The 27,542-nt window shown below is 37.6% G+C and overlaps 1 protein-coding gene across 4 annotated transcripts in view; it reads right to left on the bottom strand.

Annotated features, from left to right (window-relative positions):
- Positions 1–22,353: 22,353 nt before the first annotated feature.
- The window catches only part of SPATA6 (spermatogenesis associated 6), a gene marked incomplete at its 5' end in the record, with an annotated part of 155,871 nt that continues 150,682 nt past the window's right edge, over positions 22,354–27,542 (bottom strand). For all 4 annotated transcript variants that reach the window (XM_079698371.1, XM_079698369.1, XM_079698370.1 and 1 more), the window contains one exon: positions 22,354–22,585. In XM_079698371.1, the coding sequence (XP_079554497.1) occupies positions 22,405–22,585 (181 nt within the window). In that variant the 3' untranslated portion in view covers positions 22,354–22,404. The remainder of the gene's footprint in view (positions 22,586–27,542) is intronic.

A 27,542-nucleotide genomic window follows, 5' to 3' on the forward strand; every position in this document is an offset into this window, starting at 1 on the left:
GTGCAACCGATCATTCTGAAGGTCTGGGGAGGGGAAGAATTGTAAACCACAGAAGCACAATTAAGATGAAATATTGAACACCCCTGTTTCCCAGAGCTCCTCAGAACTTCCCACAGGTCTCGCAGTGTCCAGCCTCCCGCTCCCGGCCGTGGTCCCCAGCCCCCTCTCCCTGCTGCCTCTCTCACTGAGTCCCTCTTCTCCTTTCTCTGTTGGCTGCCTCCCCCTTGGTTCCCCCTCCCTTTGTTATGCTGGGTCTCCTCTGGGCTACAGACCTATGTGCTTTAACCCAAGGATTCATGAGCACGCTGTTAAACATAGGAGGACTTCAGGAAGCGTGGCCACTCTCCTCCCCTACCCTCTTTGCCTGGTTAATTCCTACTCATTCCTCACATCTCAGCATAAAAGTCATGTCTCTACAAAGGGAAGCTATGTCATCCCAGTTACGACCTTACCTTGGCCACCTGCATCCCAGAGTGGATAAGTCTCCAGCACCCAACATATAGTCTTATGGTCCCCTGACTTTACCTTCAAAGAAAGTGTCAGAGTGACATATTTGTATAAGTATTACATTAACATTTATCTCATCCCCTAGACTGTAAAGTCCCCATCACCTAGAAAGGTGCCTGGCCCATGTTGGGTGTTAAAAACTGTGTTGTGAATAAGTGAAAGAATGAATGAATGAATGAGTGGAAGATCATCCTTAGCAGAGGAAAGCAAATATTCAAAACAGAGCTGGGGAAAATCATGACATAAGTAGGAAACAGAAAGTTGTTTAAAATGTCTGGATTGGAGGGAAGATCGGGCAGGGCCACTGCTAGTCCACATGGCTTCTCTGTGCAAGCAAGCAAAAGGCACCACCCTTCCTTTTTGTATCTGTGACGCCTCACCAGGGCTCATGGTGGTAGCCAGAGCCCAGGCTGCATTTCTGCCCCCACTTGGCCCTTGGCCAGGTGCAGTAGTAGTAGCCCTGCCATGTTGGGGAGAGGCTGGGGAGGTGAGTGAGGATTAGTCCAGGGAACAAGATCCCTGCTAAACTTGGGACTTCATCATCTCTTCCCTGGATTATTGCACCAGTCAAAACACTGTTATCTCTGTTCTCAATCTCTCCTCCTCCAAGTCGCCCTATGCACAGTGGTGAGAGTGATCTTTGTAAAACGCATATCTTGGGTCACCTACCTGTTTAAGATTCTCTGTAGACAATGTTTCCTAGCCTGGCCTGAGGCCCTACCAAAACTGCCAGAAATACCCCCAGGGTCCAGTCCTTGGTCCCCCTTCTCTATTCTGGTGAAAGAGAGCTTATTCTGTGCAGTAGTTAAGAGCAGGGGCCTGGAAGCCTGACCTTCTGGAACCAAATCCCAGCTATGCCACTTGCTGACTACATGATACTGGGAAAGTTGCTAATCTCTGCCCTAGTTTCCATTCTACAAAATGGAGATGGTGATTGTAGCCACTTCATAGAGCTGTTGAAAGGATTAAATGAGTTAATTCACATAAATTATTTAAAAATGTGCCTGGAACAAAATTAAAGTCAATAAACATTAGCTATTATTACCACTGTTAGTAGTAGGTGAGATGGGCACTGCACAGTCATGTTAGAGCTGGCCCGACATGCTGTCAGAGCAAAGTGGGAGAGCAATTAATTCTTCCTGAGCAATCAGGAAAGGATATAACAGAAAGTTCTTATTGGAGCTGGAGTCTGTAGGATGAATAGGAGTTTTCTAGGAGGTCATACAAGGTAGAGGGACAGCATGTGCAAAGTGGGTAACATGCAAAAGTGCATGCTGGGTTCTGTAAAATAAGGATACTATTTACTCATTTGCAAATACCAACCTGAACATTTCATTTCTCCTTATAAATCATGTTTTGTTTCGGCCTCTCACCTCTAAGGCAGTCAAAGTTTATTGACAGGGACAGGAGAGAATGAGCAGTTGGCGGGTGCAGCAGAGGGTGTCACTGCCCCACGCATATCCCCTTAGGCATGTTTGCTGGGTGACTTCCATTGAAAGACCCTGCAACTCTGCTGAGGGCTTTCCCAGCTGCAGAAAAATGCTTGACCCCCTGCATAGAACATAGGCTGGAAGTGCTGGGGAATTAAGAACCTGAGAGCAGGCTTCAACCAACGACAAACAAGAGCCGGTGGGTAACTGTGGAACCACTAGTTCTTTGCCCCTCCAGTGGGACAACTCTGAGGCTTGTTTTAAACCATCTTCAGAGGTTCTCAGGGGGATTGAGCCCCAGGTGCCCACAGAGTTAACGTGCGCATTACCACATCCCAAAAAGCTGCCTTCTCTTCCCTGTCCCATGTCCCCACTCCCCTGCTATGTTTCCTGGGATCACCTCCTAAATAAACTACTTGCACTTGGTTTCATGTACTACTTCCGGGGAGACCAAACTAAGAGAGTCTTTAGGGACTAGAAGGCCCTCACGTCCTGGCTTAATTTTGCTACTTGCTTTGGGACACCCCATACCTCAGCTTCTTTGTCCTTAATAAGGGAGGTGCAAGGGTTTGAATTAGTTGAGATGAAATCTTGGGAGCCCTCTAATGCTGACATTGTGTGCTTCTGATTCAGTTTCACAGGGGTCTCCTCGGGGTGGGGGGCAGAGGGGTGAGTGGCAGTGGAGGGGGAACAGGGAAAGCAAGTCACGAGCTGGCACACTTGAGGGGAAACAGCACAAAGAGAAAAACTGAAAAGCAGTTTTCAGAGAATTGAAATGGGCTTGTCATGAGCAATAATAACATTAAGAAGCGGCTTTGGACGGTGAAAGGACGATGTTTAAAGACAAATAGGTGTTAAAAATACCATGAAGAAATGTTTCTTCAAGTGATTTGCAATTGAGCTAAGATCCCAAAAGCACTCAACTTAATATGTGAGACTAGTAACTATGTCCCTGCGTGTGAGAGTTCACATCAGTTAGAAGGGGGTGGAAACTGCCAGAAGCCCAGGCAAAACAGTGTCAGTTTTCCATCAACCTAAGTGTCTCTCTAGACTTCCAGCCCTAAGTAAGATGACTGTAATTTCTTCTTTTCTCTAGGGTGAAAAGTTGGGAGAACTTTAAAAGCTGATATAAATATAAATCCTAGAGACCTTAATTGAGGTAGTTACAGTTTACTTTCATATTTCAAGATCAAACTCAGCTTTAGCCAGGATTCACAAAGTAGAAATGTCAGATTTTTTTTACTGTGATCTCACATAAACTTTACAACTTTCACTTAAAGAGAAAAGGAAAAAAAACCACCATTATAACTTCCCCAGAATAGAATACAAAATCCTTGGTCCATCTCTTGGGATAGTTTGTATGTAACGTTTAGGATAATATACATCCAGAATGGGAAGGACCCTCAGGAGTCAGCTAGTTTAGCCTCTTTCCCTCCTCAGTCCAGGTCAGAATAGCTCTGACAGCTTCCCTGACAGGCAAGGTTAGCCCGCATCTGCTTGCCCGCCTCCAACGAAGAGAAACTGACTGCTCCCAGAGACAGAGCGTCCACCATCAGGTGACACTGACGATAAGAAAGTTCTTTCTTTTGCTGCCTAAGCTTTGCATCCCTGAATTTCCACCATTTATACCACAAACCAAACAATGTTAAATGAACAGTTTACTCTAAAATTACACCCCCACTAGTTGTGATTTATTCTTTTTTTTTTTTTTTGTGGTACACGGGCCTCTCACTGTTGTGGCCTCTCCCGTTGAGGAGCACAGGCTCCAGATGCGCAGGCCCAGTGGCCACGGCTCACGGGCCCAGCCGCCCCATGGCGTGTGGGATCCTCCCGGACTGGGGCACGAACCCGTGTCCCCTGCATCAGCTGGCGGACTCTCAACCACTGCGCCACCAGGGAAGCCCCGTGATTTATTCTTAAACAAATAGTTCGCAAAACTGGGAACACCCTGCAGAAGTTCACGTTTATCTGGGATGGGAAGTACACGAAGACTAATAAAATAGGTCATTTTAAAAACCCTCATAACTATTTTGTAAAGAGCACTTTCATTTCAATCATCTCATTTAGCCCTCAATCCCACTCTAGGATGTTGAACTATTTACAACTGAAGAAACAACTCAGACAGGTGAAGTGATGTGGCTGAGGCCTGCCGCTCAGCAGCTGCGTTGGTCCTTGAAACCAGAATTCCGTCTCCACCTTCAGGCCTCTGCCCCTTGCACTACTCATGTGGGCAGCATTCTTGGGAAATGCCACTCTAGGTTCTGGATACGTGAAACAAATGTGCAAAAAATCTACAGCCCCAACAGAGGTCAATCTAATAAAAAAGGCAGACAAGTAAGTAAGTTATTGCAGTCCATTGCAATAAGGACTGAGATTAGAGGCAGGAACCAAGTACTTTGGGAAAACAGAGAAAGGAGCAACCAATTGCCTGGTAGGGTGGGGAGGGCTTCACAGACATGACACTGAACTTGGATTTTGAAGGGCGAATAGAGATTTCCGTGTGGAGAAATGGAATCAATTCTATTCCAAGCAGAAGACACAGCACAAAGCGAGACAAGGAGGGCAAAGGGCATGGCGTATTTGGGGTAGACTGAGGTACATGGTGTGACTGAAGCATCTGGCGTATAAGAGAATAAAGCAGATCAGCTCAGAGAAATCAGTAGATGTGATCCTGAGGACACAGAATGTCAGTATGAATTGGGCGTGTGGTGTAACCAAGAATGGGACAGGGTCAGGGAGGGCGAGTAAAGGCAATGAATAGATCCAAGGAGCATCTTATTATTTGTTTTAGAAAGAGCATTATGGCCACAGAAAGAGAAGAACTTAAAGGGTCAGAGGCTGCTAAGGGAGGGAAATTTATGAGGTTATTGCAGTATCACTGAAAAGAAATAAGGAAAAGTCCATTGACAGATGAATGGACAAACAAAATGTGGTGTACACATACCCTAAAACACTATTCAGCCATAAAAAGTATGACATTTTGATGTATGCTATAACCTGGATGGGCCTTGAAAACATTATACTTGGTGACATAAGCCAGACACAGAAGGACAAATGTTGTATGATTCTACTTTATGAGGTACATAGAATAAGCAAATTCAGAGACACCACATAGAATAGAGGTTACAGGGTTGGGGGAGAGGCAGGAATGGGGAGATATCGTTTAATGGGTATAGAGTTTATGTTGGGGATGATGAAAAAGTCGGCATAGATAGTGGTGATGGGTACACACAGTATATGAATGTATATAATGCCACTGAATGGTACACGTACAAATGGTTAAAATTATGTTATATATTTTACCACAATTAAAATAATAAGGATTGGTGGATGGATATCCTAAAGCAAGTATTTGAGCACACTGACCTTGAGGTATCTGCAGGATAGCCCACCGGAATTGCAAAAGAACTTTTTGTATCTGTGGATCTGGAGCTTGGTGAAGAGATCAGGGCTTAAAACTTCCTTAAAATTCTTGCTTGGGAAAAATGTAACCTACCTCATAGAACTAGTATTAGATCTGTGCTTCTGTGTTGGGGGTGACAGTACTGCCTAGTGGTGTAAAATAATTTTAGGACTGTGAGTTACTTGAGACTTTATTTTGTGAGGGAAACTGGGAAAGGGAGGGGTGGAACCTCTCTTTGTCCAGTTAGACTTCCGGGAACTGGTTGGTTCACATATGTTATAATAGAATGTGGAGGTGGAGGGGGGAGACAAGGACAGGGCTTGTTGCCCAGCTGCTAGCAGTTCTGGGGCAGGCAGCCCCAGCAGGGATGGCCTCAGCTGCACAGCCACCTTGCCCGGGGTCCCACCCGGGCAGATGTTTCAGCCATGTCAGCCTAACGTGAAACAACTCTGATGGGTCATTTTGTTCCAGAGCCCCGCGGTGGGGTCGGCCAAGGCTGCTATCAGGTCTACATCACAGCTCAACCAATCCTCCCTTCCACTGGTATGAATCCAGGGCACTCCCTCATAAACACCCTGCACGTTAAACTCCAGTCTCAGAGCATGAACCTCACCTGCGACAGAGGTCCAAATGACTAACCCAGCTCCTTTGACTTTACCTACTATGGTACTCACTATAATCCCAAACTATGCTGACTAGATCCCTGAAGGCAGCCCCTAACTCTGGATTCTCCACACATGTACTGGTGAGTAGCTAATGGCTGTTTTCTGTTTTATAAGATAGTGTTAACAGGCTTCAATTAATCCAGTTGGACAAGTAACAAAAAGACCATCATGTGTTCAGCAAATAATTCCATCCTGGCTGCCCCAAAGACTCCCCATAGCAAAAGCCATTAAACCTTAATGTGTTTTATTTTCTCTCCTGCAACCCTGAAGTGTTGGCTGACACTTGAAGTCTGGTAATAATCATCGTCCCCCAGCCATGTTTCTGAATCTTCAGGCAAATTCATGGCTGTCCCATTTTCTGAATCAGATGTTCTAATCAACATTCTAAACAACCTTGCTCCTGGATATAAAGAAGGAAGAAAAAATAAACCTCTTTAAACTTCAGGGTCACAAAATTGCACTAGAAAAAGCCCCCAGTGGAAACACTGGATAGTCACAGATTATAGGTTTTATTAATAAAAATCAATATAGTTGAGATGTTCATGCATTTGGCATGAATCAAATGAACCAAGACGGAAGACAAAAAAAAAATTGTTCATTCAAAACCTCTTTGAGCGATTTAATGTTTTGGGTTTTGTTTTGCTTTGGTCTTTGGTTACTTCTTTCACAATACATTTTAAAGCCCAGTAAATGAAGCAAAGTAAATCTTGCATTGTATTTCAAATAATCTCAGGAACACATAGATTGATTAACAAGGATATATATATATATATATATATATATATATATATATACCCTTATAAAAGAAGGGATTTCAAATGCATTCATTCTTTAAAATTGTAGCTTCCTGATTAACAGGAGCAAATGTTTATTGAGCATTGACTCTGTGTAGCTACCATGCTAAATGTTATATATGTATTGTCTTGTTTAATTCCCCTACCCACCTGAGACAGGTAGGGCCTCTGGGTACAATGTGAGTGATGCCACCCGCAGTTGTACAACATGGTAGCCCTGGGGATAGGTTCATTTTCTCTTCTTCTGATGAGGAAGTGAGGCATGGACGCACAGAATGATTCAGCACCTTGCCAACTCACACAATTGGTGCATGATACCGATAGGACTCAAAACTAGGCTGATTTAACTAAGCCAGGGCTCTTACTTACTACATTATACTGTACCTTGTCCTCTGCTATAAGATACAAGAGCTCATTGTGGCAAAGGAGACAGTGTCATCTCTGATATCCGACTTCCTCTTTGTCCTAGCTGTTCCCTTTGCCTACACTGTCCTTTTGCACATCTCTGCCTCCCAAGATCCCATGCATCCATTAGGGTCCACAGAAAATGTCTGTAAAAATTTCCTGGACCCCCTCTTCCTGTAGCAGAATTAATGACACCTTCCCTTTGTCCCCAAAGTACTCTGTACCTGAATATTTTCTGGTTTTCCAAGATAGAGTAGTAGGAGCATTCAAAAATGTTTAATGGGGCTTCCCTGGTGGCGCAGTGGTTGAGAGTCTGCCTGCCAATGCAGGGGACACGGGTTCGAGTCCTGGTCTGGGAGGATCCCACATGCCGCGGAGCGACTGGGCCCGTGAGCCACGACTGCTCAGCCTGCGCATCTGGAGCCTGTGCTCCGCAACAAGAGAGGCCATGATAGTGAGAGGCCCGTGCACCGTGATGAAGAGGGGCCCCCGCTTGCCGCAACTAGAGAAAGCCCTCACACAGAAATGAAGACCCAACACAGCCAAAAATAAAAAAAAAAAATAAAAAAAAAATGTTTAATGAATGCAACTCTAGTATTTGTAGCACTGAATTATCTTGTTCCTTGAGACAAGAAAGGAGCATTTTCTCTTGTCCCTTTACCCACCCGCCACCCCCCACCTCTCTCTTAACTCTTCCTTTAGCCTCTAGAATTCACAACTGGACTTGTTTATACTTACTATAGTATCTTCCTTGTTGAAGTGTAACCCACCTGTCTGTCCCTTTCTCCTTAGGACTCGATAAATCTTGCATCATAGGTTGTGTGCTACCATAGTTAAAAACATGAATTCTAATCCATCTGAGGGTGGAAGGTGTATGATATAGTAAATCATCATATAAAGGAAACTCAGTGTAGTCTAAATGCACTTATGCTTCTCTCATATTAAAATTTATGTGAAATTAGAACATTAGGCCAAAGTAATTTTATCCTTAGACATTCAAATGGATTTGGAGAGACTGTTAACAGTTACACTAACACCTACACTCTGGACACAGCAGTTCATCCACGTGTGGATGGAGTAAGAAGCAAACAACTCCTCGTAATAGCCAAGTTGATGACATAAGATCAGTACCTAAAAGCTCCCGAACAGGACATTTTCATTCTTGTTTTATACAGTCATATCAAACTGGTAACCTGGTCCCCAAGCCCACTCTATATCATAAACAGAAAATCTGAGTAGGAAAGAAATTCTGAAATAATGAGACAAAGTGTCAACAAGGGAAGGACTAACATCAAAGCAGCATAAATGCTAAAAACTAAACAAAACAGAGTCAGAATAGTGTGGAGGCAGTCATTGCTGGCACAAATGGCTCTCCTCTACCTTCATAGCCCTGCATTTACATTGGCTGATACAATAACTGATGTTCAGATTGGGAAGCCAAAATCATCAAGAATGCACTGAAATATATCCAGGATCCTTTGTTTTAAGGAGGTTAGGAAATAATGTGAAAAATTTAGAAGATATTTCAGTCAATAGTTAGAAGAATATTATAATTAAAGTATAACAGAACTATTGGGAAAATTCAGATATTCAGAAACCACTCATTAGGATTCAAACAGTAGAGGTTTTCAGTTTGAGGACTTTGCACTATGGAGAATGTCCTATCCTGACTAATAGTTTTCTTTAAAGGCAAAGCGAACTTTCTAATGCCACCAGAGCTAATCCCTTTTCCAATTCAGATTCAACTTGAAACATCATTGCTTTTTAACTTAGTTCGTCTCTGACTACACCTACTTTGAAGTGTAACACCAGTCATCTCAAAAACCACTTATATGGTGCGGACAATCCTGCAAAGAGACTTTCAGATGAGAGCATGATGGTGTGGGGCTGAAAAATAATCTGATTTTTATGCCTCCTGCCCCCTCCACCCAATCTTCACATTTGGTTTAAAAAATCAATACTAAAGAATTGCAGTTTATATAGTGTATGCTATTGCCAAGCAGCATCAGTAGTATCTTAATTGTAATTATTCACATCTGGCAAGACTTCAGATCTCACTGGACACATTTTCTTTTCATATCTTATAAACATTAGGAACTTAAGAGAGGCTACATCCTTTAGCATCATGTATAACCTAACATGTCAGAGAATATTTGGTGTTTCCAGTTTGCTAGTTTAACTTCTGACAAGTTTTGTGAAAGAGACGGGAATAAAGCTAACTTGCATTACATACAAGATGCTTCCCACACAAATACCAGAAAAGGAAGCAAAATGAACAGCCAGAACATATGGCATGAGCTGACAGCATAAAGAAACTAGTTCTGCATGAGTAACAAGGAACATCTTGAAATGTACAAGACATATGTGTTTTAGGAAGAAGGCTGAAGTGTTTCATAATAAAAACAGGACAAAGTGAACCACGAGTGCTGAATAAAGTTTTAATTAAAAATGGGTTTTTAGCCTTCAATGTGAATATACAATATGCTTCGCAGATGGATCTTATATTTAAGTCTTATCCAAACCAAAAAGTAAGTGAGAAAAATAAAGCTTCTGAAAATGACACAGAGGCTAAAATGTATGTAAACAATAGACGATTCTGGTACAAACAAACAAGAAAGGAAGAACAATCCTTCTGTCACCCATTTTCTGCTTGCACATTGCATAAGTAGATCATATAACCTACCTTTGGTGCAAACATGTTTCTTCTTGGTTTAAATACATAATAGACACACACACTTAGGAAACAGCTGGAATGTCCAACCACAGAGGAATGATTAAATTAATTCATAGCACATCAGTGCAATGTGAGCTATTAAACATACATTTATGCATCATTTTAGAAAAATGAAGACATGTGTATGTGTCACCATTAAACTAGTAAGATATGAAATCTGTTTAAAGAAACAAATGACTCTGTAGAAATGCACAGAATACTGCAATAAAACATACAAAAATATTGCAAGTTATCTCAAGTTTTTATTGATATTTCACATGAGTACTTTATAAATCTTCCAATTTTTATGCAGTATTGTTTTTTAAGATCAGAAAATAATAACATTTGAAAAGTCCAATTAAAGTTGCAATATTTTCCTAGAAAAATTGATATAAAAACAATGATTATAAGTTTATTGGAAAATGTTTTTATATTAATCTTTGATGTCTGACTTGTGGAACTTATCTATAGTTTTGTTCTTGGTCCAAGGTAAGAAAGAATTATCCCTAAGGTTCACTGGCTATGGGCAAACAATGAATGAAATGCAGATATCTAGCAGACAAAGACATGACAGTTATGCTCTTTGTGTGCACAGGACCAATGGCTACACTTTTCTGTTTTTTCCTTGAAAAAAAAAGTCTAGGGGGCTTCCCTGGTGGCGCAGTGGTTGAGAATCTGCCTGCCAATGCAGGGGACACGGGTTCGAGCCCTGGTCTGGGAAGATCCCACATGCCGCAGAGCAACTGGGCCCGTGAGCCACAATTACTGAGCCTGCGCGTCTGGAGCCTGTGCTCCGCAACAAGAGAGGCCGCGATAGTGAGAGGCCGCGATAGTGAGAGGCCTGCACACCGCGATGAAGAGTGGCCCCCGCTTGCCACAACTAGAGAAAGCCCTCACACAGAAACGAAGACCCAACACAGCCATAAATAAATAAATTAGTTAAAAAAAAAAAAAGACCTATGGGCACTAAAAAAAAAAAGAGTCTAAACCAAACATAAAAAGCTATCTAAAGCTCTTTCCAATGCATTTCAACAACTGAGTTTAAGCTGGAAAATCTCTGGCAATGATTTTAGTGTTTGAAAGTATCTTAGTGCCAGGAAATACTCTTCTATTACAAAATATTTATTTTTTAAAGTTCAGCTGCGGTTTGAGTTTTATTTGATGTCTTTAAGTTGGATCAAAAGCAAATTCAGGAATAGCCTTTCTTACGAGGTTTTCTAAAGGTTTCATTTCATTTTGAAGCTGTATTTACTTATCATCAATGCTCCTTCCCTATGTGAAACTCTATCCAGGCAAGTGATCAACTTGCTATCCTCAAACACACTTCGTGAACCCTTATTTCCACACCTTTATGCCACTGCGCAATGTTTTTCCACTTAAAGTACTCTTCTCTTTTCCTAGCTATTCTAACCCAACCCATGCTGCAGACTGAACTCATATCCTTCCTCTGTACTCATGAAGCCTTTTCAGACAAATGCCTAGTTCTCTCCATCTTTTGAACCCTTATTACTCACTGACTCTTCAGTAATTATAGATTCCTATCTCTTTACTGTGGTCTTTTCAAGTATTTATGTCATCTGCTAAATTAGACTGAAAATTCCATGAGAACATTTAAGAAGTATTTTTTATGTCATCCAAAGTGTTTGACATGCAAGTGCTCAATTAATATGTTGAAAGATGAAAAATGGCTGGAGAAACACAGGCTAAAAAACTCTTACCTTTGGTCTTAATATGACCTTTGGGGTGTCAAATATATCTACTAATGATATTATGAGGATGAAATGGCATTACTTGAGCCCCTAAATATTGTTTTTGGTTTGAGGACAGAATTCAAATTCTATAGCAAGGCATATGAAGAAGTGCCTTGATGTAATTTCAACATACATTTCTCCCTTATCTTGGGCCCCCATTTCACCCTACACCCTTATACTCTAACCACAGTGAACTCCTTGCAGTTCCTTGAAGATGCTGTGCTTCTTTCATGCCCACGCCAGCTCCGATGCCCTGCACCTCCTCTTCTGATAAAATCATCCATTAAGATCAAGATGAGAGACTGATTCCTTTGTGATGCCTTCCTTCACTCATTAAGGACGTGGTTGCTTCCCTCTTCCATGCTCCTAAAGAACCCACCCAAACATCTCCTTCATATATTTACTTGTATTATATATTTATAATATATATATTTGTTTATATATATATATATCTACAATAAACATTTTATAACAGACTGTATTATAATATGTCTGTGAGAGGTCAGGACATATTTATTTTATATTTGCCCAATGCCACTCACAATATTTAGTTCATAATAGGTACTTGATGTCTGCTTAATGAATGCATGAATAAATGTATGAGCTTGATAACTGTTTAGATGAAGGGAGAAAAAAACCTGGTATTTAAAGGTTAGCCACTGATACCCCCAAAGGTATATAATTCACATGGAAATCAAGAGACAGCCATAAACCTTCTTGGAGCTCAAGGTATTTTGTGCCTACAATACAAAAACATTCAGATGATGAAGAGGTTAACAAAATGATAACATTTTAAGAAGGAGAAATTTAAACCAGCTGAAAAAAGGCCTTCTTTTTTCTTAATAGAGAGGAAGCCATGAAGAGGTGATAGACTCATGGTTCACCAACCTGGGCAAACATCACAATCACCTAGAGAGGCTCAAAACTCTTAAAGACTCTTTAAAAAAGTTAAAATTACTGCATCAGGATCTCCAGAGGCTGAGATGAGGAAACTATTTTTAACTGCTTCCTAAGTGACTCTCATCAGTCAGGATTTGGAAATACTGAACTGGAACACAACCAAAATCTTTACCAGCTTTAGATCTGGATGGTACATAGTCATGCATGTTCCACTAATGAGATGAATGTTACGTACATCTCAGGTACTCTACATCTGCATCCTATGCCTGAGGAAAAGTTACTTCCAAATTATGACAATTTCCAATTATTTGTGGTAGCTAGATCACTGAATTCTTTAAATCCCATGGAACTCTTTTTTTTTTTTGCGGTACGAGGGCCTCTCACTGTTGTGGCCTCTCCCGTTGCAGAGCACAGGCTCCAGACGCGCAAGCTCAGCGGCCATGGCTCATGGGCCCAGCCGCTCCGCGGCATGTGGGATCTTCCCAGACTGGGGCACGAACCCATGTCCCTGCATCGGCAGGCGGACTCTCAACCACTGCGCCACCAGGGAAGCCCCCATGGAACGCTTTATTACTAAATCTTTCTAGTAGAGCTGCTAACTAGTTATAAGCTGGCTAGTTTAATTTCCCTCACTGTTCAGTGGACTGGAGGTGTGTTCCTAAGTGGGTGAATTGGCCAACAAGTAGGGACAGAGCAGGGAGAAGGAAAAACAAATGGTTCAAGCTATTTACAAACATACCAAAAAGTCTGAATAATGGAAAATAAGCCTCCTCCATATATAGAGGTGATCAATCACTGAGAATCAAGTATCGTCTCTTAAAATCCAAGATGAAATCCAATACTTAAGGAAAATCAAGCAATAGTAGGAAAAAGTTCAATAGAATATTTATGAGAAAATACTAATATATGGGTTTAAGTACTCATTCAGCCACTTATACCCCCCACTGTGTGACCTGCAAGAGACATTTAACCCAAATTTGAGTTTTCTCATTTGTAAAAGTGTAGATTACAACCCCTGCCTTACCTAATTCATAAACATGTATGGAGAAATAGAAGTTATTATTTATCACAAAAGTTTAGTGGAAACAGTTTTTCTAAATGTTTGGTGGATAAAAATTCACTGAAGTCAAATCTTTTTCTTCCATTTTCCCAACATAAACACTTGAAAATACTTTCTAATTCAAAAGCTGGTATCTTTTCTCTCAGTTAGCAAAAACAATTACCCCCCTGGGTTTCCCGTGGAACTGAAATTAGTTTGACTGTTTTTGTTTAAGATTATCAACAAAAACCTCTCCAAATTATGCAGTTTCTATTGCAAAACACATTCTTTATGCTGCATAGCTGTAGGAATGTATCATAAGTGAACAACTGCTGGGCCACAAAGGACAGTCAAGATAGAATATTTTTTCTATCCTCCAGGATAACGTGAACTATTTTTAACACGTTCTTCTTGAGTGGTAGATTCCTCTCAAATATAGTTTTTTTATTTAGCAACAGAATATTATTATAAACAGGGAAAAGGAGGCTATACTAAATAACTATTTCAGAAAACATACATGTTTCAGATGAGTCCGATAGATAATCAGTCAGCTATGTAACAACAATAATAATTGTTGTAAATCATATCGTTTATACAGCCCTTACCATGTTCAAGGCCTTGTTTTAAGCACTTTCTATTTGTTAACTAATTTAATATTCATAATGACCCCATGGGATTGGTAATAGTATCTTCATTTTATAGATGACAAAACTAGAAACAAAGAAATCAGGTAATTTGTCTAAGGTCACACAGTTATTAAGTGGTTGAAGTGTGATTGGAATCTAGCAGTGTGACTCCAGAGGCTGTGTATTTAACCACTAGGCTATTTTTCTGAGCAGTGAATAATTTATATGCAGTAAGATGCAATAACTAAAATATAACACTCATTAGCCAGCAATTTCCAAAAACATGTAAATATATTTTAAAATTTATTTTACGTATATCTTAGGTTGAGATCGCTAAAGAAAATTTTTGTAATTAACATTTTTTTAAATTTAAGACTTCTAAAAAATTACCTGGTAAACCTTAGTCTATTTAAAAAAAGTTTTGTGTGCATGTGTATATGTATGTAAGTGCACATGCACACACAAACACACACACACACACACATACATATATCTCTGTGACTAGGGTCAAACAGTATAGTTTTCTGAAAAACGTGATTGCTCAATCACATTATTATAAATTCTTAAGACTTGCAGGGATGTGTATCTGGCTGAGATGATCCAGGGTTACTTCTATTGAATTAGGGTGATTTATTTTAACTTCTACCTCTAACATCCCCCAAATCAAAAGGATATGGTTAATTTACAAAACATAACTGTGCTAAATCCAAAATAAACGAGGGACAAAATAAACTTCCTACTGTCAAAACTGGTTAATAGGACATACCCTCAAACTAAATTTATTTTTGTTTTAAAAATAATACCTTGACAAGTGAGAGAAGTCACATATAAAGTTGAAGTGGACAATATTCTCAAAGACTAAAGTCATGTGTTTAGTTTCACTTGTAAAATCTATGTAAAACCTCTACCGAAGTGCACAACATATACAAGGTTAACAGGATTTTAAATATTATAGTAAAAATAATGATGCTAAGGTAGCTGTCTATGCTTGGGTGGATTTATGCACAAAATGATGAAACTAATGAAAGGGAAAGGGTATTAAATCAATTTTAAGCATCTACTATTTTTCAGGTACAATGCTAGTCACTTTGCATCATTTACCTAATACGTTCTTCATAGTAACCATCCTAGGTAGGTATCATTCTCATTTTATAAATAATAAAATTAAGGTTTAATATCTCCAGACAGCACCACAGTATAGAATACAAACCCAGGTATATGACTCTTCTCATAATACTATACAACCTACATAAACTAAATACCTGGTAAATTTAAGAGCCATACCAAACAAATCTGAATAATTTGGTCTTGTGTCTTAAAATAATTTTGAAAAAAAATTTACATTTATTCCATTTTTTTCCTCCAATCAGATCCTCAAGATCTTTCAGAATACCACCTACATATTGACTTGGAATTTTAGTTATTACAGTTACCCTTTATTGAGCACCATGCATTGTACAACATGTTCCACATGCATTAACTCTTTAAATGATCACAAGAAACCTATGAAAATAGCTTCCATTTTACAAGTGAGAAAACAAGTTCAGAAAAGTTAAGTAACACAGAGGTGACAAGGAAACAGAGAAAGAAATCTGAGGTCTGTTCAACTCTACAAACAACAGTATTGCTATTATGCCAGATGGAATATTTTTCAAACTGCAAATTTCTTTTCCCAGATCACTTCCAAAAAGTAATTAGGATAGTGCCTAATATATGTAGAAGAATGTCCACATTTACTTTCCTATTTAATCCTAATACTCTATGAGAAATGGAGGGCAGTGTTTATTAATATCCTTTTTCACAGGTAAAAAAAATGAGGTTCAGAAAAGTTGTGAAGAAAGTGCTTTTTCTACTATTCAATGTTGTTGTCAATGCCCTAGAAATAAAACTTTCTGAAAACATATATACATAAATCCTTCTTCAACATTTTATTTGCATATATCACTAATTTTACTAAAAAACAAACACACAAAAACTCCAGTGAAAAATGACTTTCACTGATAAAAGTAAGCCTCTAACAGGATACACTTAATCTCAATTCTATTACATATATAAGGCATTAAAGATTTTCTCTCACTTTATTTCTGAACTATATCATAAACTCAGAAAGCTAAACTTCTTTAAACTTATACTGCAACAGAAATGTAGTGATGCTTCTGACACTTAAAGTCTATTTTTTCTGATATTAATATAGGCACCTATGCTTTCTTGTTTACTATTTGCATGGAATAGTGTTTTTCCATTCCTTTATTTTTAGCCTATGTGTGTTCTTAAATATAAAGTGAGTTTCCTATAGACGGCATATAGTTGGATCTTGTTTTATTATCCATTCAGCTACTCTATGTCTTTTGATTGGAGAGTTTAATTAATTTATGTTTAAGGTAATCACTGATAGGAAAGGACTTACTTTTGCCATTTTGTTGTTTTCTGTTTTATATTTACTTTGTTCCTCTATTCCTCTCTTGCTGTCTTCCTTTGTGCTTTGTTGATTTTTTTATAGTGACATTCTTTGATTCCTTTCTTTTTTTATTTTGTGTATCTTCTTTATGTTTTTGGGTGTTTTTTGTGGTTACCATGTGGCTTGTTAAAATGTCCACTACCCAAAGTCATATACAGATTCACTGTTATGCCCATCAAAATCCAATGACATTTTTTATAGAAATAAAAAAAAAATCATAAAATCATATAGAACCACAAAAGACTCAGAATAACCAAAGTGATCTTAAGAAAGAACAAAAAAGCTGGAGGCATCACACTCCTGATTTCAAACTAAATTACAAACCCATAGTAATTAAAACAGTATGGTACTGGCATAAAGACAGACAAATAGCAATGGAACAGAATAGAGAGCCCAGAAATAAAGTAACACATACAGTCAACTGATCTTTGACAAGGGTGCCAAGAACATACAAGGGGGAAAAATTGTCTCTTCAACAGTGGTGTTTGGAAAATTGTAGTATCCACATGCAAAAAAAAGAAAAAAAAAGAAATTGGACCCTTACCTTACACCATACATAAAAATCAAGTCAACGTGGATTAAAGATTTAAACATAAGATCTGAAACTGTAAAACTCCTATAGAAAATATAGGGGTACATCTTCTTGACATCGGTCTTGGCAATGATTTCTTGGATATGACACCAAAAGCAAAGGTAACAAAAGGAAAAATAGACAAAGTGAAACTACATCAAATTAAAAAGGTTCTGCACAGCAAAGAAAACAATCAACAGAATGAAAAGATGACCAATGGAATAGGAGAAAATATTTGCAAACCTTATAGCATTTCTATCTATTATAGTACTTCTCTCACCGTTAATAAGTAAATGCCAGTCTCCTCCCACAAACTAGGGTCAGGAACTAGGTTTATGTTTCTCTCTAGATGTCAGTCAGTGCCTTGCAGATTGCCTGAAACTGAGTAGACCTTCAATAATATTTGTTAAATGGGTGAATAGTCACAAGTTTTGGCTGTCTAAGGAACTTCATATACTTAAAGTATATCATTCAGAGATAAATAATACTCATAACTCAATAACAGAAAGTTTGCTTTTCCCTCTTACCTCTTCATTTTGTACATAAATTTCTAGCTAGTTAGACAATCTGGGATTGGGAGGAGAATATCTTTCTTAATTTCTAAAAGGGTGGCCCTCAAACTAACTCACTACCATGATGGCCTCAGTAATAAGTAAAAAGCACAATTGCTTGGGTTCCACTACTCTCAGGGCGCCTATTATGGTCACATACAAATTAGGACACGAACAACATAGAGCTTTTGTTTATTTTGATCTGAATTCATTATTTTGATCTGACTTCAAAAATCCATTTTGTATTCTTGAGTTCGCCCAAGTTCTAGATCTTTAACTGATTACTGGATATTTTCCTCAATCCCACCTCCACCCTCATAAAAGCTGATCAATATTGAGTTCATTCCATCTTGGTTTCCTGTTCACAAAAGTCCTTCCCATCTTTCAACATCCAGCTCAAAGGTTACTACATCTAATGCTGCTCCAGGCCTGTTGTTCTCTTTATGGTCCTCTTAACTTTCCCACTAAAGCGTTTGCAACCTTGCGCACAATCTCCAGCTAAAGCACTTGGAGCTTCCTGAACAATCATACTCTCTCCCATTTTCACACTTTTGCAGGTTCTGTTGCATCAAGTTAGCATGCCCTATCCTCATTCTTGCATTCTTATATCACAGAAGTTACCAAACCACTGTAAATGTTGAAACACACTGTTATTTGTCTCTCTCAATAGAATCTGCATGCTTGTGGAAAGATATATTTAAAAATTTTATACTCTATATCTAACACAGTGCTCAATAAATATGTGATAAATGGGTAAATGGGTGCTTCAATGTGTAACTAGCCTAAGTTCCTAAGGTAAGATAAAAATAAACATAATAATTGTAAAATGGTTGAGTCGCTTTGGGAAACAGTTTGGCAGTTCTTCAAAATGTTAAACATAGAGTTTCCATATGATCCAACAATTCCACTCTTAAGTGTATACTCAAGAGAAATAAAAAGATATGTCCTCACAAACTTCACAAATGTTAACAGTACCAGCATTTTTCATAATATCCCCAAAGTGGGAACAATGAAATGCCCACCAACTGAATGGATAAATAAAATGTGATATATCCATACAATGGATTATTTTTTAGTAATAAAAAGAAATGAAGTACTGATACATGTTACAATAGGGATGAGTCCCGAAAGCATTATGCTACATGAAAGAAGCCAGACACAAAAGTCACATATTATATAATCCCATTTATATGAAATGTCCAGAATAAGCATAGAAACAGAAAGCAGATTAGTGGTTGCCAGGAGCTGAGGGGAGAAGGGAATGAGGAGTGATTGCTAATGGGTACAGGATTTCTTTCTGGAGTGATGAAATATTTTATAAATAGCTAGTGGTTACAGTTGCACAACTCTGTGAATATACTAAAAACCACTCAACTGTATACTTTTAAAGGGTGAATTTTGTAGTATATTAACTATCTCAAAAAACCTATTATTAGAAAATGAACACAATAATGAGAATTCTCCATTTGGTACAGATTTTTAAGCAAGGGCTTAATCTTTGAAATCACAACGCAACTCTGCTGCCTAGAATTTCCTAATCTTCTATATTGATCAGTTATAGAACTAGAAAAATGTTGGAACATTAAAAGGTCATTCTAAATTAACCCCTTCCTCACTTTACAGGTAAGAAAACTGAGCTCCAAGAAGGATAAATGACTTAAAGTTATACAACTAGCAGTGAAACCAGGGAGAACTCATTCTCAGTCCAATGATTCATCTTTTTTCTTAGTTGAATTAACATTTTCCTTCCTAAAATTCCCAGGTTCTTTTCTTTTTTTAACTTAAAGGAAAAGTTACATTAAAAAAAAGAAGACAGACCTATTTATCTTTCATATTAAGCCTAGTAACTATTACTAGATTTTAGGGGATATTAAAAAAAGATTAAGAGAAAAAACTACTGTACCTTTTTGATTCTTTCAATGAGAAAAGGCAACTATTAGTACTTAAAGGTTTTACTCTTAAAAGATAATACAGGGCTTCCCTGGTGGCGCAGTAGTTGAGAGTCCGCCTGCCGACGCAGGGGAAAACGGGTTCGTGCCCCAGTCTGGAAAGATCCCACATGCCTGGGAGCGGCTGGGCCCATGAGCCATGGCCGCTGAGCCTGCACGTCCGCAACGGGAGAGGCCACAACAGTGAGAGGCCCGTGTACCGCAAAAAACAACAACAACAAAAAAGATAATACAACATAAGAATTCACAGTAATAGTTAAGGATAGCAACAAAAACCACTCTTTCCCCTAGGGAATGGAAATAGACACTTAGCAAAGATGCTACATATGTGGAAATTTACATCTGATCCTTCAGAGAGATGTCAAATTTAATCCATAAGAAAATGTCTTTCAAAATATCACTTTCTAAAGTTCCCCTTTGAGACCCATTTTTTGGTGGCCTTTGTATGACAATGGCAAATATAGGTACAATAAGTAATTTTTGTGATACTTATTCACTCAGGAGATTTTATATGAGAGCAAATATTTTCCTTAAAGTTCATATTTGTTCTTTTCACCAGAAGCAACTGTTAAAGGGAGGAATTTTTCATTTGTTTCTACCAAAGGGGAAAAAATACTAAGTTTCGTTGAACATATGATTTTTTTAAAAAAAACATCATTCAATGTTGACCTTCAAAAGCTTATACAAAACATCAACATATAACTTATAGTCAGAGGGTAGCTCAGTGATTGTGTAGTCCAGTATTTCCCTGACTGTGTCCACATGTACCTGCAGATGGCATTTCAGAGGAAGCATGGGGAGTTAGGGGAGGAGAATGGGAAGGGAAAGATAACCATAACAACAGATATTGTTACACACTCAATTTAGTTTAGGAAATTCTGGGTTAATTCAATAAATATTTAATGAGCACCAACTATGTGTCAGACTTTCTTCTAGATGCTAGAGCAAAACATATTTATGCCAAGATTTCTTAGAGCCTCTAATGTGCTACTGTTTACTATGACTAAGATGACCATATGTAGTTTGCCCAGACAGCTCCAGTTTACCACTGTTTTTTCAGCATCAGTAGCACCCCCTTTCACTCCTGTTATCATATGCACGACTCTCTAAGTTTGAGGGGTGTGAATATAGTGCATAGATTTTTCCTAAACTTACATGACCAATGAAATACTTATATTTCCTATAGCCATCTCCTAGAACAGTGGTCTACAGAACATGGTTCAGGAAATGCTGACCTACTCCATTCTCTCCATTTGATAACTGAGGAAACTAAGGACCAGAGATCTAAAGCCTAGGACACCTGGCTCCTATCTCTGATGTGCTTTCCAATACCTTGCAGATTGCCACAGATAAAACACTCAAACACAAAGTAAAAAAGTCTTATTATTGGATGACAAGTAGTATGTATTTTCTCCTATTACAAAAATAAATCCCCCTATTTTACATGCTGATTCCAATTTAAATAGAGCTTAACTCAAGTTTTTTCTTTTAAGATCATAACTATAAAATTAACCAAAGATGGAGTCAATGAGAAAACATTACCTTGTAGTCAACTCTTTAAGCTTATAAGCCAAGTTTACCATTTCCTATTCTCTGCTTTTCTTCCACTCACTCTGGTGAATACAAGGTAACGATTTCTTCATATCTTCAAAGCCTCACAGGCCTCACAGGTGTGTTTGGGGTGTGGGGGAGAAGCTAATTTTATCAACTAACAACTTTCTAGTACAAAGAGTTACGCTGTAATATTTTCCTCCCCTTTATGGTTCCAAGTGTCCTTTAAAGTAAGGATGCTACTTTCTTGGGCTATTTGATACCTATGAAAACTCTAAAGAGATGAATTACAATATAAGTCCCTTATTCTTTCTGAGTCTCTACAGGCTTATTAACAAAGGCTATTTGCTGATTCTGGATGCATCAAAGATATGGCTCTAGAAGAAAATCATGCAAAAAATTCTGTCTTTAAAAATCAGTTATTCACATTGTGGATCACCCATGGCCATTCCTATTTCTAGCTAACTGTTAAGCATTTTAAGTAACTTAGGTAGTTCTTTTAGAGAAGAGGGAGTGAATGATTATAGAAACTTTAAAAAGAAAGCTGTATCTTAGGAGCTAAGACATATCAATAGCCTTTTCTGATGGAGCAAATGGTAGAAAATACTGGTTAAAACAGGGTTTAAACTCCTGGGAAATTCACCTTCGTACAGTGTATCTTTTTGCTCATGACCAAGAAAAGGGAGTTAATAATAATAATTAAATCTTAGACAAGATAACCAGTCAAGTAGGTGAAAAGAAAATTACAAGGTGATTAAGGCAGAAGAACATTTCTAGAGAGAATCTGTTTTTGGATTTGTAGCTGGTGATATGAGACAGATGTGACAGAACAGCCTTCTCAGAATCAGAATGGAGGTTGTGATTGTGTTGCAGAGCTTTGACTTTTAGAATATAGCATTCTTTACTGTGATTGGAAAAAGAAGGTTTGCCCATGATAATTTATCATTTGAAGTAATAAACTTATTCAAGTCTAACTACTGTACTCAATTAGAACCACCTGTTTAAAAGAAAAGGAATACAGAGACTGATCACATCAAACGTTTTCATTGAGAAGTTGACAAGGACACTCATACAGTTTATCACCACTGGTCTCAGCAGCTTTCCTGTGTATGAGAAACAGAACTACAGGCCTTTTTGTATAAGTTCCTGTACATCTTCTCCATGCTGTTCTCAAAGATGGGTCGGTGGGATTTTCCTTTATAAGAGGCTGCCCTGTTGGACCAGTGTTTGCCATCATCCAAATGGAGAGTGCCATGTGGCTGCTGAAGTGAGCTATGAAAAAGGACATAAAAGATTAAAACAATGAGGAAACAAAATGAGAGGTAGTACTATATAAATCAAATATTTACTAAGTACTTTATAGGTGGGTGGTACTCTGTTTGGGCTTTGAGATATAAAATGTGACAAGGCTTATGCCTTCAAAGAGTGACACTATTTGCATGCAACAATTACAAAACAATAAAATGAAAATGGTATGTGAGAGTTAAAAAGAAATTCTGAGAAGAGAGAGAGGTGCGGCAAGGTAAAAACAGGGCACAGATGGTATGGTATGGCCAGTTGTGAGAGTGCTTGGCCTTTAAAGTCAGGCAGACCTGGAACTGAATTCCAGCTCCGTCTTTGTAAGCTGTGGGAACCTGGGCGATTTATTCAATTGTCCAGGGTCTCAGCTTCCTTTATTGTATTTTTGCAGTATTGTTGTAAATACGTAAAGTGAATAGTACAGTGCTTACCTGGCACACAAAAGTTATTAAATATAAGGCACTGAACTACTAGGTACTTTATATATATTTATACATATTTATAAAAATCTTACAACCCTCTGAAGTTGGTAACTGTGGAAATTGAGACTCAGTGAAGTCAAGTGACTTGCCTAAGACTATTCAGGTAGTAAGCGGCAGAATGGAAAAGGATACCATTTCTGTGGCTCTAATGTCCTTTCCACTGTGGCATGCTATTGTCCTCAAGGAGGAGTAGAAAATTCGACTGAATATGAATCACTTTTAGAAAACGGAAAACAAGGTGGAATAGTCTGTATTTGAAGTGATAGAGAAATACTGTTATTTTGAGGGTGTTGAAGAAAAAAGAGAGAGAACAGATAGAAGCTATAAAATAGACCAGGACTAGGCTCATTGTAATGGGAATAGAGAAGAAAAGGCAACTCTTTCTGAAGGCTTGATAGTGCTTTTTTTTTAATTTGCTAGAAATAAAACATTGACTTTTTAAAAGACTGAGTTTATTTTATTTTTTAAACAAATAATGAACCTACTTTAATAAATTAAGTACTTGTTATAGATAAGACCTCTCAGGCATGTTAGAGATTATGGAGTTTGTGCCATATAAAACTGTATGTCCTTGTTATTAAATGTTACAAATATTGTCTTCATATATTTGGAATCTCACTCCACACAAAGCAAACAATTTCCTCCCTGACTTATCAGTCCCATGATGTTACTTGTGAATTGTGAAATATCAACTCTTGGAGCTGGATATCTGTAAAAAGAATTTGCTATTTCACCTGAAGTCAACCTACCACCTGAACTCAATAAAAGTGGTCACAAAAAAAGGCACAAAGTGGCTGTGTTATCATTCTTAGAGCTTTCCACAGTGTCAATGAGGATGTAAAGTAATGAGAACACTTACATACGTACTTTGTAAAACCATTTGGCATGAGTCAGTAAGGTTAAATATGAAACTTCGACCCAACCACTTGGCTCCTAGGAACCCTGGCAAAATTCTTGCATATGTGTACCAGGAGACATGTACAAACATGTTCATAATCACACTCTTCATAATAGAGCTAAGAACTGCAAGCAACCTAAATATCCATCTACCTTAGAACAAATAAATCAAGTTGTAGTGAATGTATACAATGGTATAGTATACAGCAGAGAAAATGAACTATCTATAGCTACATGCATCAATATAGATGAAACTGAAAAATCAACTGAGTGGAAAAAAAGGAAACACAATACACAGTTATAATTACATTTATATAGAATAGTTTAAAACAAGGAAAATTAAATAATTTATTGCTTAAGGATAGATACATGTGTGGTGTAACTATAAAGAAAAAAAAAAGAAGGGTTATCAGAAAAGTCACAATAACAGTTATCTCTATGGAAAGAGATGCAATTGGTTAGGGGCATAGGTGGCTTTATTGGTATAGGTTATGTTCTATTTCTTAAGCTGGATGATGAGTAAATGGATATTCATTTTATTGTTGTTGTTATTTAGGACACACCAATCTTAAATATATTCCTCTGTTACAGTTGATATATTTTATAATAATATTTAAAAATTCACTTCTGTGAATCATGACAATAGGTCTATTTCCTGATGGCTTTGCTAAAATGGGATTCTACTTCATACTTTCCAGCAATATTACTAGATCCTATCAAACTTTCTTTACACCTGGCACCATCTCTTTCACACTGGAAAATTTTGAAAATAACAAACATGATTATCCTTATTTTTACCTTGTTCATTCAGCTTCAGAGAGGTAATTAACACAATTTCTAATAATGTTAGTATAATCTTTAAAATTTTTCAAAAGGCCTTAGCCAAGTCTCAAGGCTATTGCTTTCATATAGTTTCCACCTTTCTTTCATTAGCTTTGCTTAAGAAATAGTCTAGCCAACTGAATACAATGTCTTTCATAAAATTTCTCACCAAGCCTAACTCCTGCTGAAACAGTCACTCAAAACAGTTTTTTGGACAATTTGAGTCAAGTGATAGAGAAATCACACACACAAATACATTAATAGAACTTCTTCTGCACGTACTTTGTACCTCTGCAAGTATATCTATCAGCCTAAGTCCCCACATTTGCCTCTGTTCCCTGATATTACTTCAGGAGTCCCACATGTGTTTTGTTTGTATAGCTGTATTTGGTTTATTTATTGCTTTTTTTGTTTTATGTCAAGTCATGCACTAATTAATATTTCGCAAAACACAGATCTGTCCCTAATCTCCCTGTTGTCCACAGTCATCAACTTTACTGCATACTGATGGTCAGATGATAATGTTCTTTTCTGAACTCTATATTTGCCGGGCTAGTTAGTTCTACTACAATAAACCTAGTCAACCGAAATTTGAATTTTTATTAAGCTACTACCCAAATCTCAGAAAGGTAAGTAATAGTAGGGCTGCTAACTTTAAAAATCATTGTGTAGGTTTTTCTGAGATTGTAAATCAAATTCCTAATCCCTATCATAAATTATCATATGAATGGATAAATGAATAAATAAAATTCAGAAATCTTTTTAGGAGTAACTGTGAACCTGATAAGGGTCTGTAAAAAAGAGTTAAAGTGGCCAAAACAGACATCCTAATGCTTTTAAAATCTTGCAAGTTTTGACAAGAAGTTTATTTCTATTTAAAATTGCAAAATTTTCAATTTAGTAAACAGTACTGTAGTTCTCTAGAGAGAATTTGGGAATTGGCTCATCCTAGAAGTCTGAATTGCAAAACAGAGGTGTTTGCAAAACAGAGGTGTTTGCAGAACAGGTTCTAATACGCATGGACAGGTGCAAACAAAGAGTAGCAGAATCTTAAAAGCAACATTTACTTCTAGACATGGAAGTATCTGGCTATCTAACTAATAAACTGTGAACATAATGAGTCAGTTCTGATTTTCCATTATTGGGAATATTAATAAGTTTACAATGTGTAAGCGACACTTAAAAAGTCTTATTATAGTAACAGACTTTTAAAGACTACACTTCTGTATTTTACCATGAGTATCTCCAGCATTCATTCATTCAAAGAATTCAAAGTTCCTACTCTACAAAGCACTGCATTAGTGCTATATAACATAAAATGATTATCTTTAAAGCAGGGATAAAATTGCTATTTTATTAAATGCAGTACATTTTTTGGCAATTTACTCTTGTTACTTGAATAGGGAGCCCTCTATTTAATAATGACAAAGCTATTAAGAAAAAAAAAAGACAAAAAAGAACAGAGACCAGGATAATATCTGAGAACCGAGCACTTTCAAATCTTAAATGTTGCTAAGGTATAAATTATAAATTTATTTTTTAAGGCCTAGCATATATACAGAGAAGAGAAAGGTCTCAGGCAGCTTAACATGGACTAGGATACTAGTATTTTGCTTACAGAAGGGTAAACTCACTTGAAATCCTGACAGTGTTTTCTATATCAGTATGAAATGAAGACCAAGTACATACTACTTTACACATAGTTTTCAGATAAAATATCTATAAGGTGATGTACATGAAAACGAAGGTCAGAGGGTAAGATGGATATGCCACACAGATAATATTAATTCTAATAAATAACTGGAAGGTCATGAGAATAAAAAAATTGGCCATTTGCCATTTGTACTCAAATAACCAGAGTTGAAAGTAACATTAAAAGATGATGATGCATATTCTATACTTTAAACTTGTGATCTAAGATTCAATATAAAGACATAATATAAGAGATGAATTCCTTCCCATAATACTCTATAAAGGTTCCTATCAAGCAAAACTTTGACAAAACATGTACAATAGTACTGAGGATGTTATGTATGCTCTATAGACATTGAATGGATGGATGATGGATAGATTGACGGATGGATGGATGGAATGTAGGAAGGAAAATACTCAAAATCTTGGAGTTCAGAATAGATGATAGGGAGAGACTAAACTATGGTCTAATAAAATCTGTAAAGCATTTTGTATCTTTAAATATACCACACAAAGATAAAATGTCATTAAAGACATCAAAATTTACTGATAAATTATAGCAGTAATTCTCAAACTTTAACACACATCAGAGTCATCTGGAGGGCTTACTACAACTCACATTACTGAGCCTCACCCCCAGAGTTACTAATTGAGGATGTCTGAGATGGGTCTAAGAATTTGGATTTCTAACAAGTACCAGGGTCATGCTGATGCTGCTGGTCTAGGAACTACACTTTATAAAGAACTAAATTAGTGGCTTTTCTATAAAATTTTAAAAGCTTCAGGAAAAAAATTGCATGTTACCATTTATCTTCTTTTATTATTCACAGAAACTATACAGTAAACATTAATAGAAGTCTATTCAAATGAATATACTGAAGACTGGTTACTTATACGTTATTTACTTCCCTTCTCTGAGTGAGGATGTGCAGAAATGAGCCACTGACAACAAATAAGTTCTAACAGTTTTCATCATTATTAATTCCACTGTTGATTCCTTATCTAGAGATGTTATTAAATATCACAACCGTAATATG

The sequence above is a fragment of the Hyperoodon ampullatus genome, assembly GCF_949752795.1.
Source record: "Hyperoodon ampullatus genome assembly, chromosome: 2".
In the NCBI taxonomy this organism is placed as follows: Eukaryota; Metazoa; Chordata; class Mammalia; order Artiodactyla; family Ziphiidae; genus Hyperoodon; species Hyperoodon ampullatus.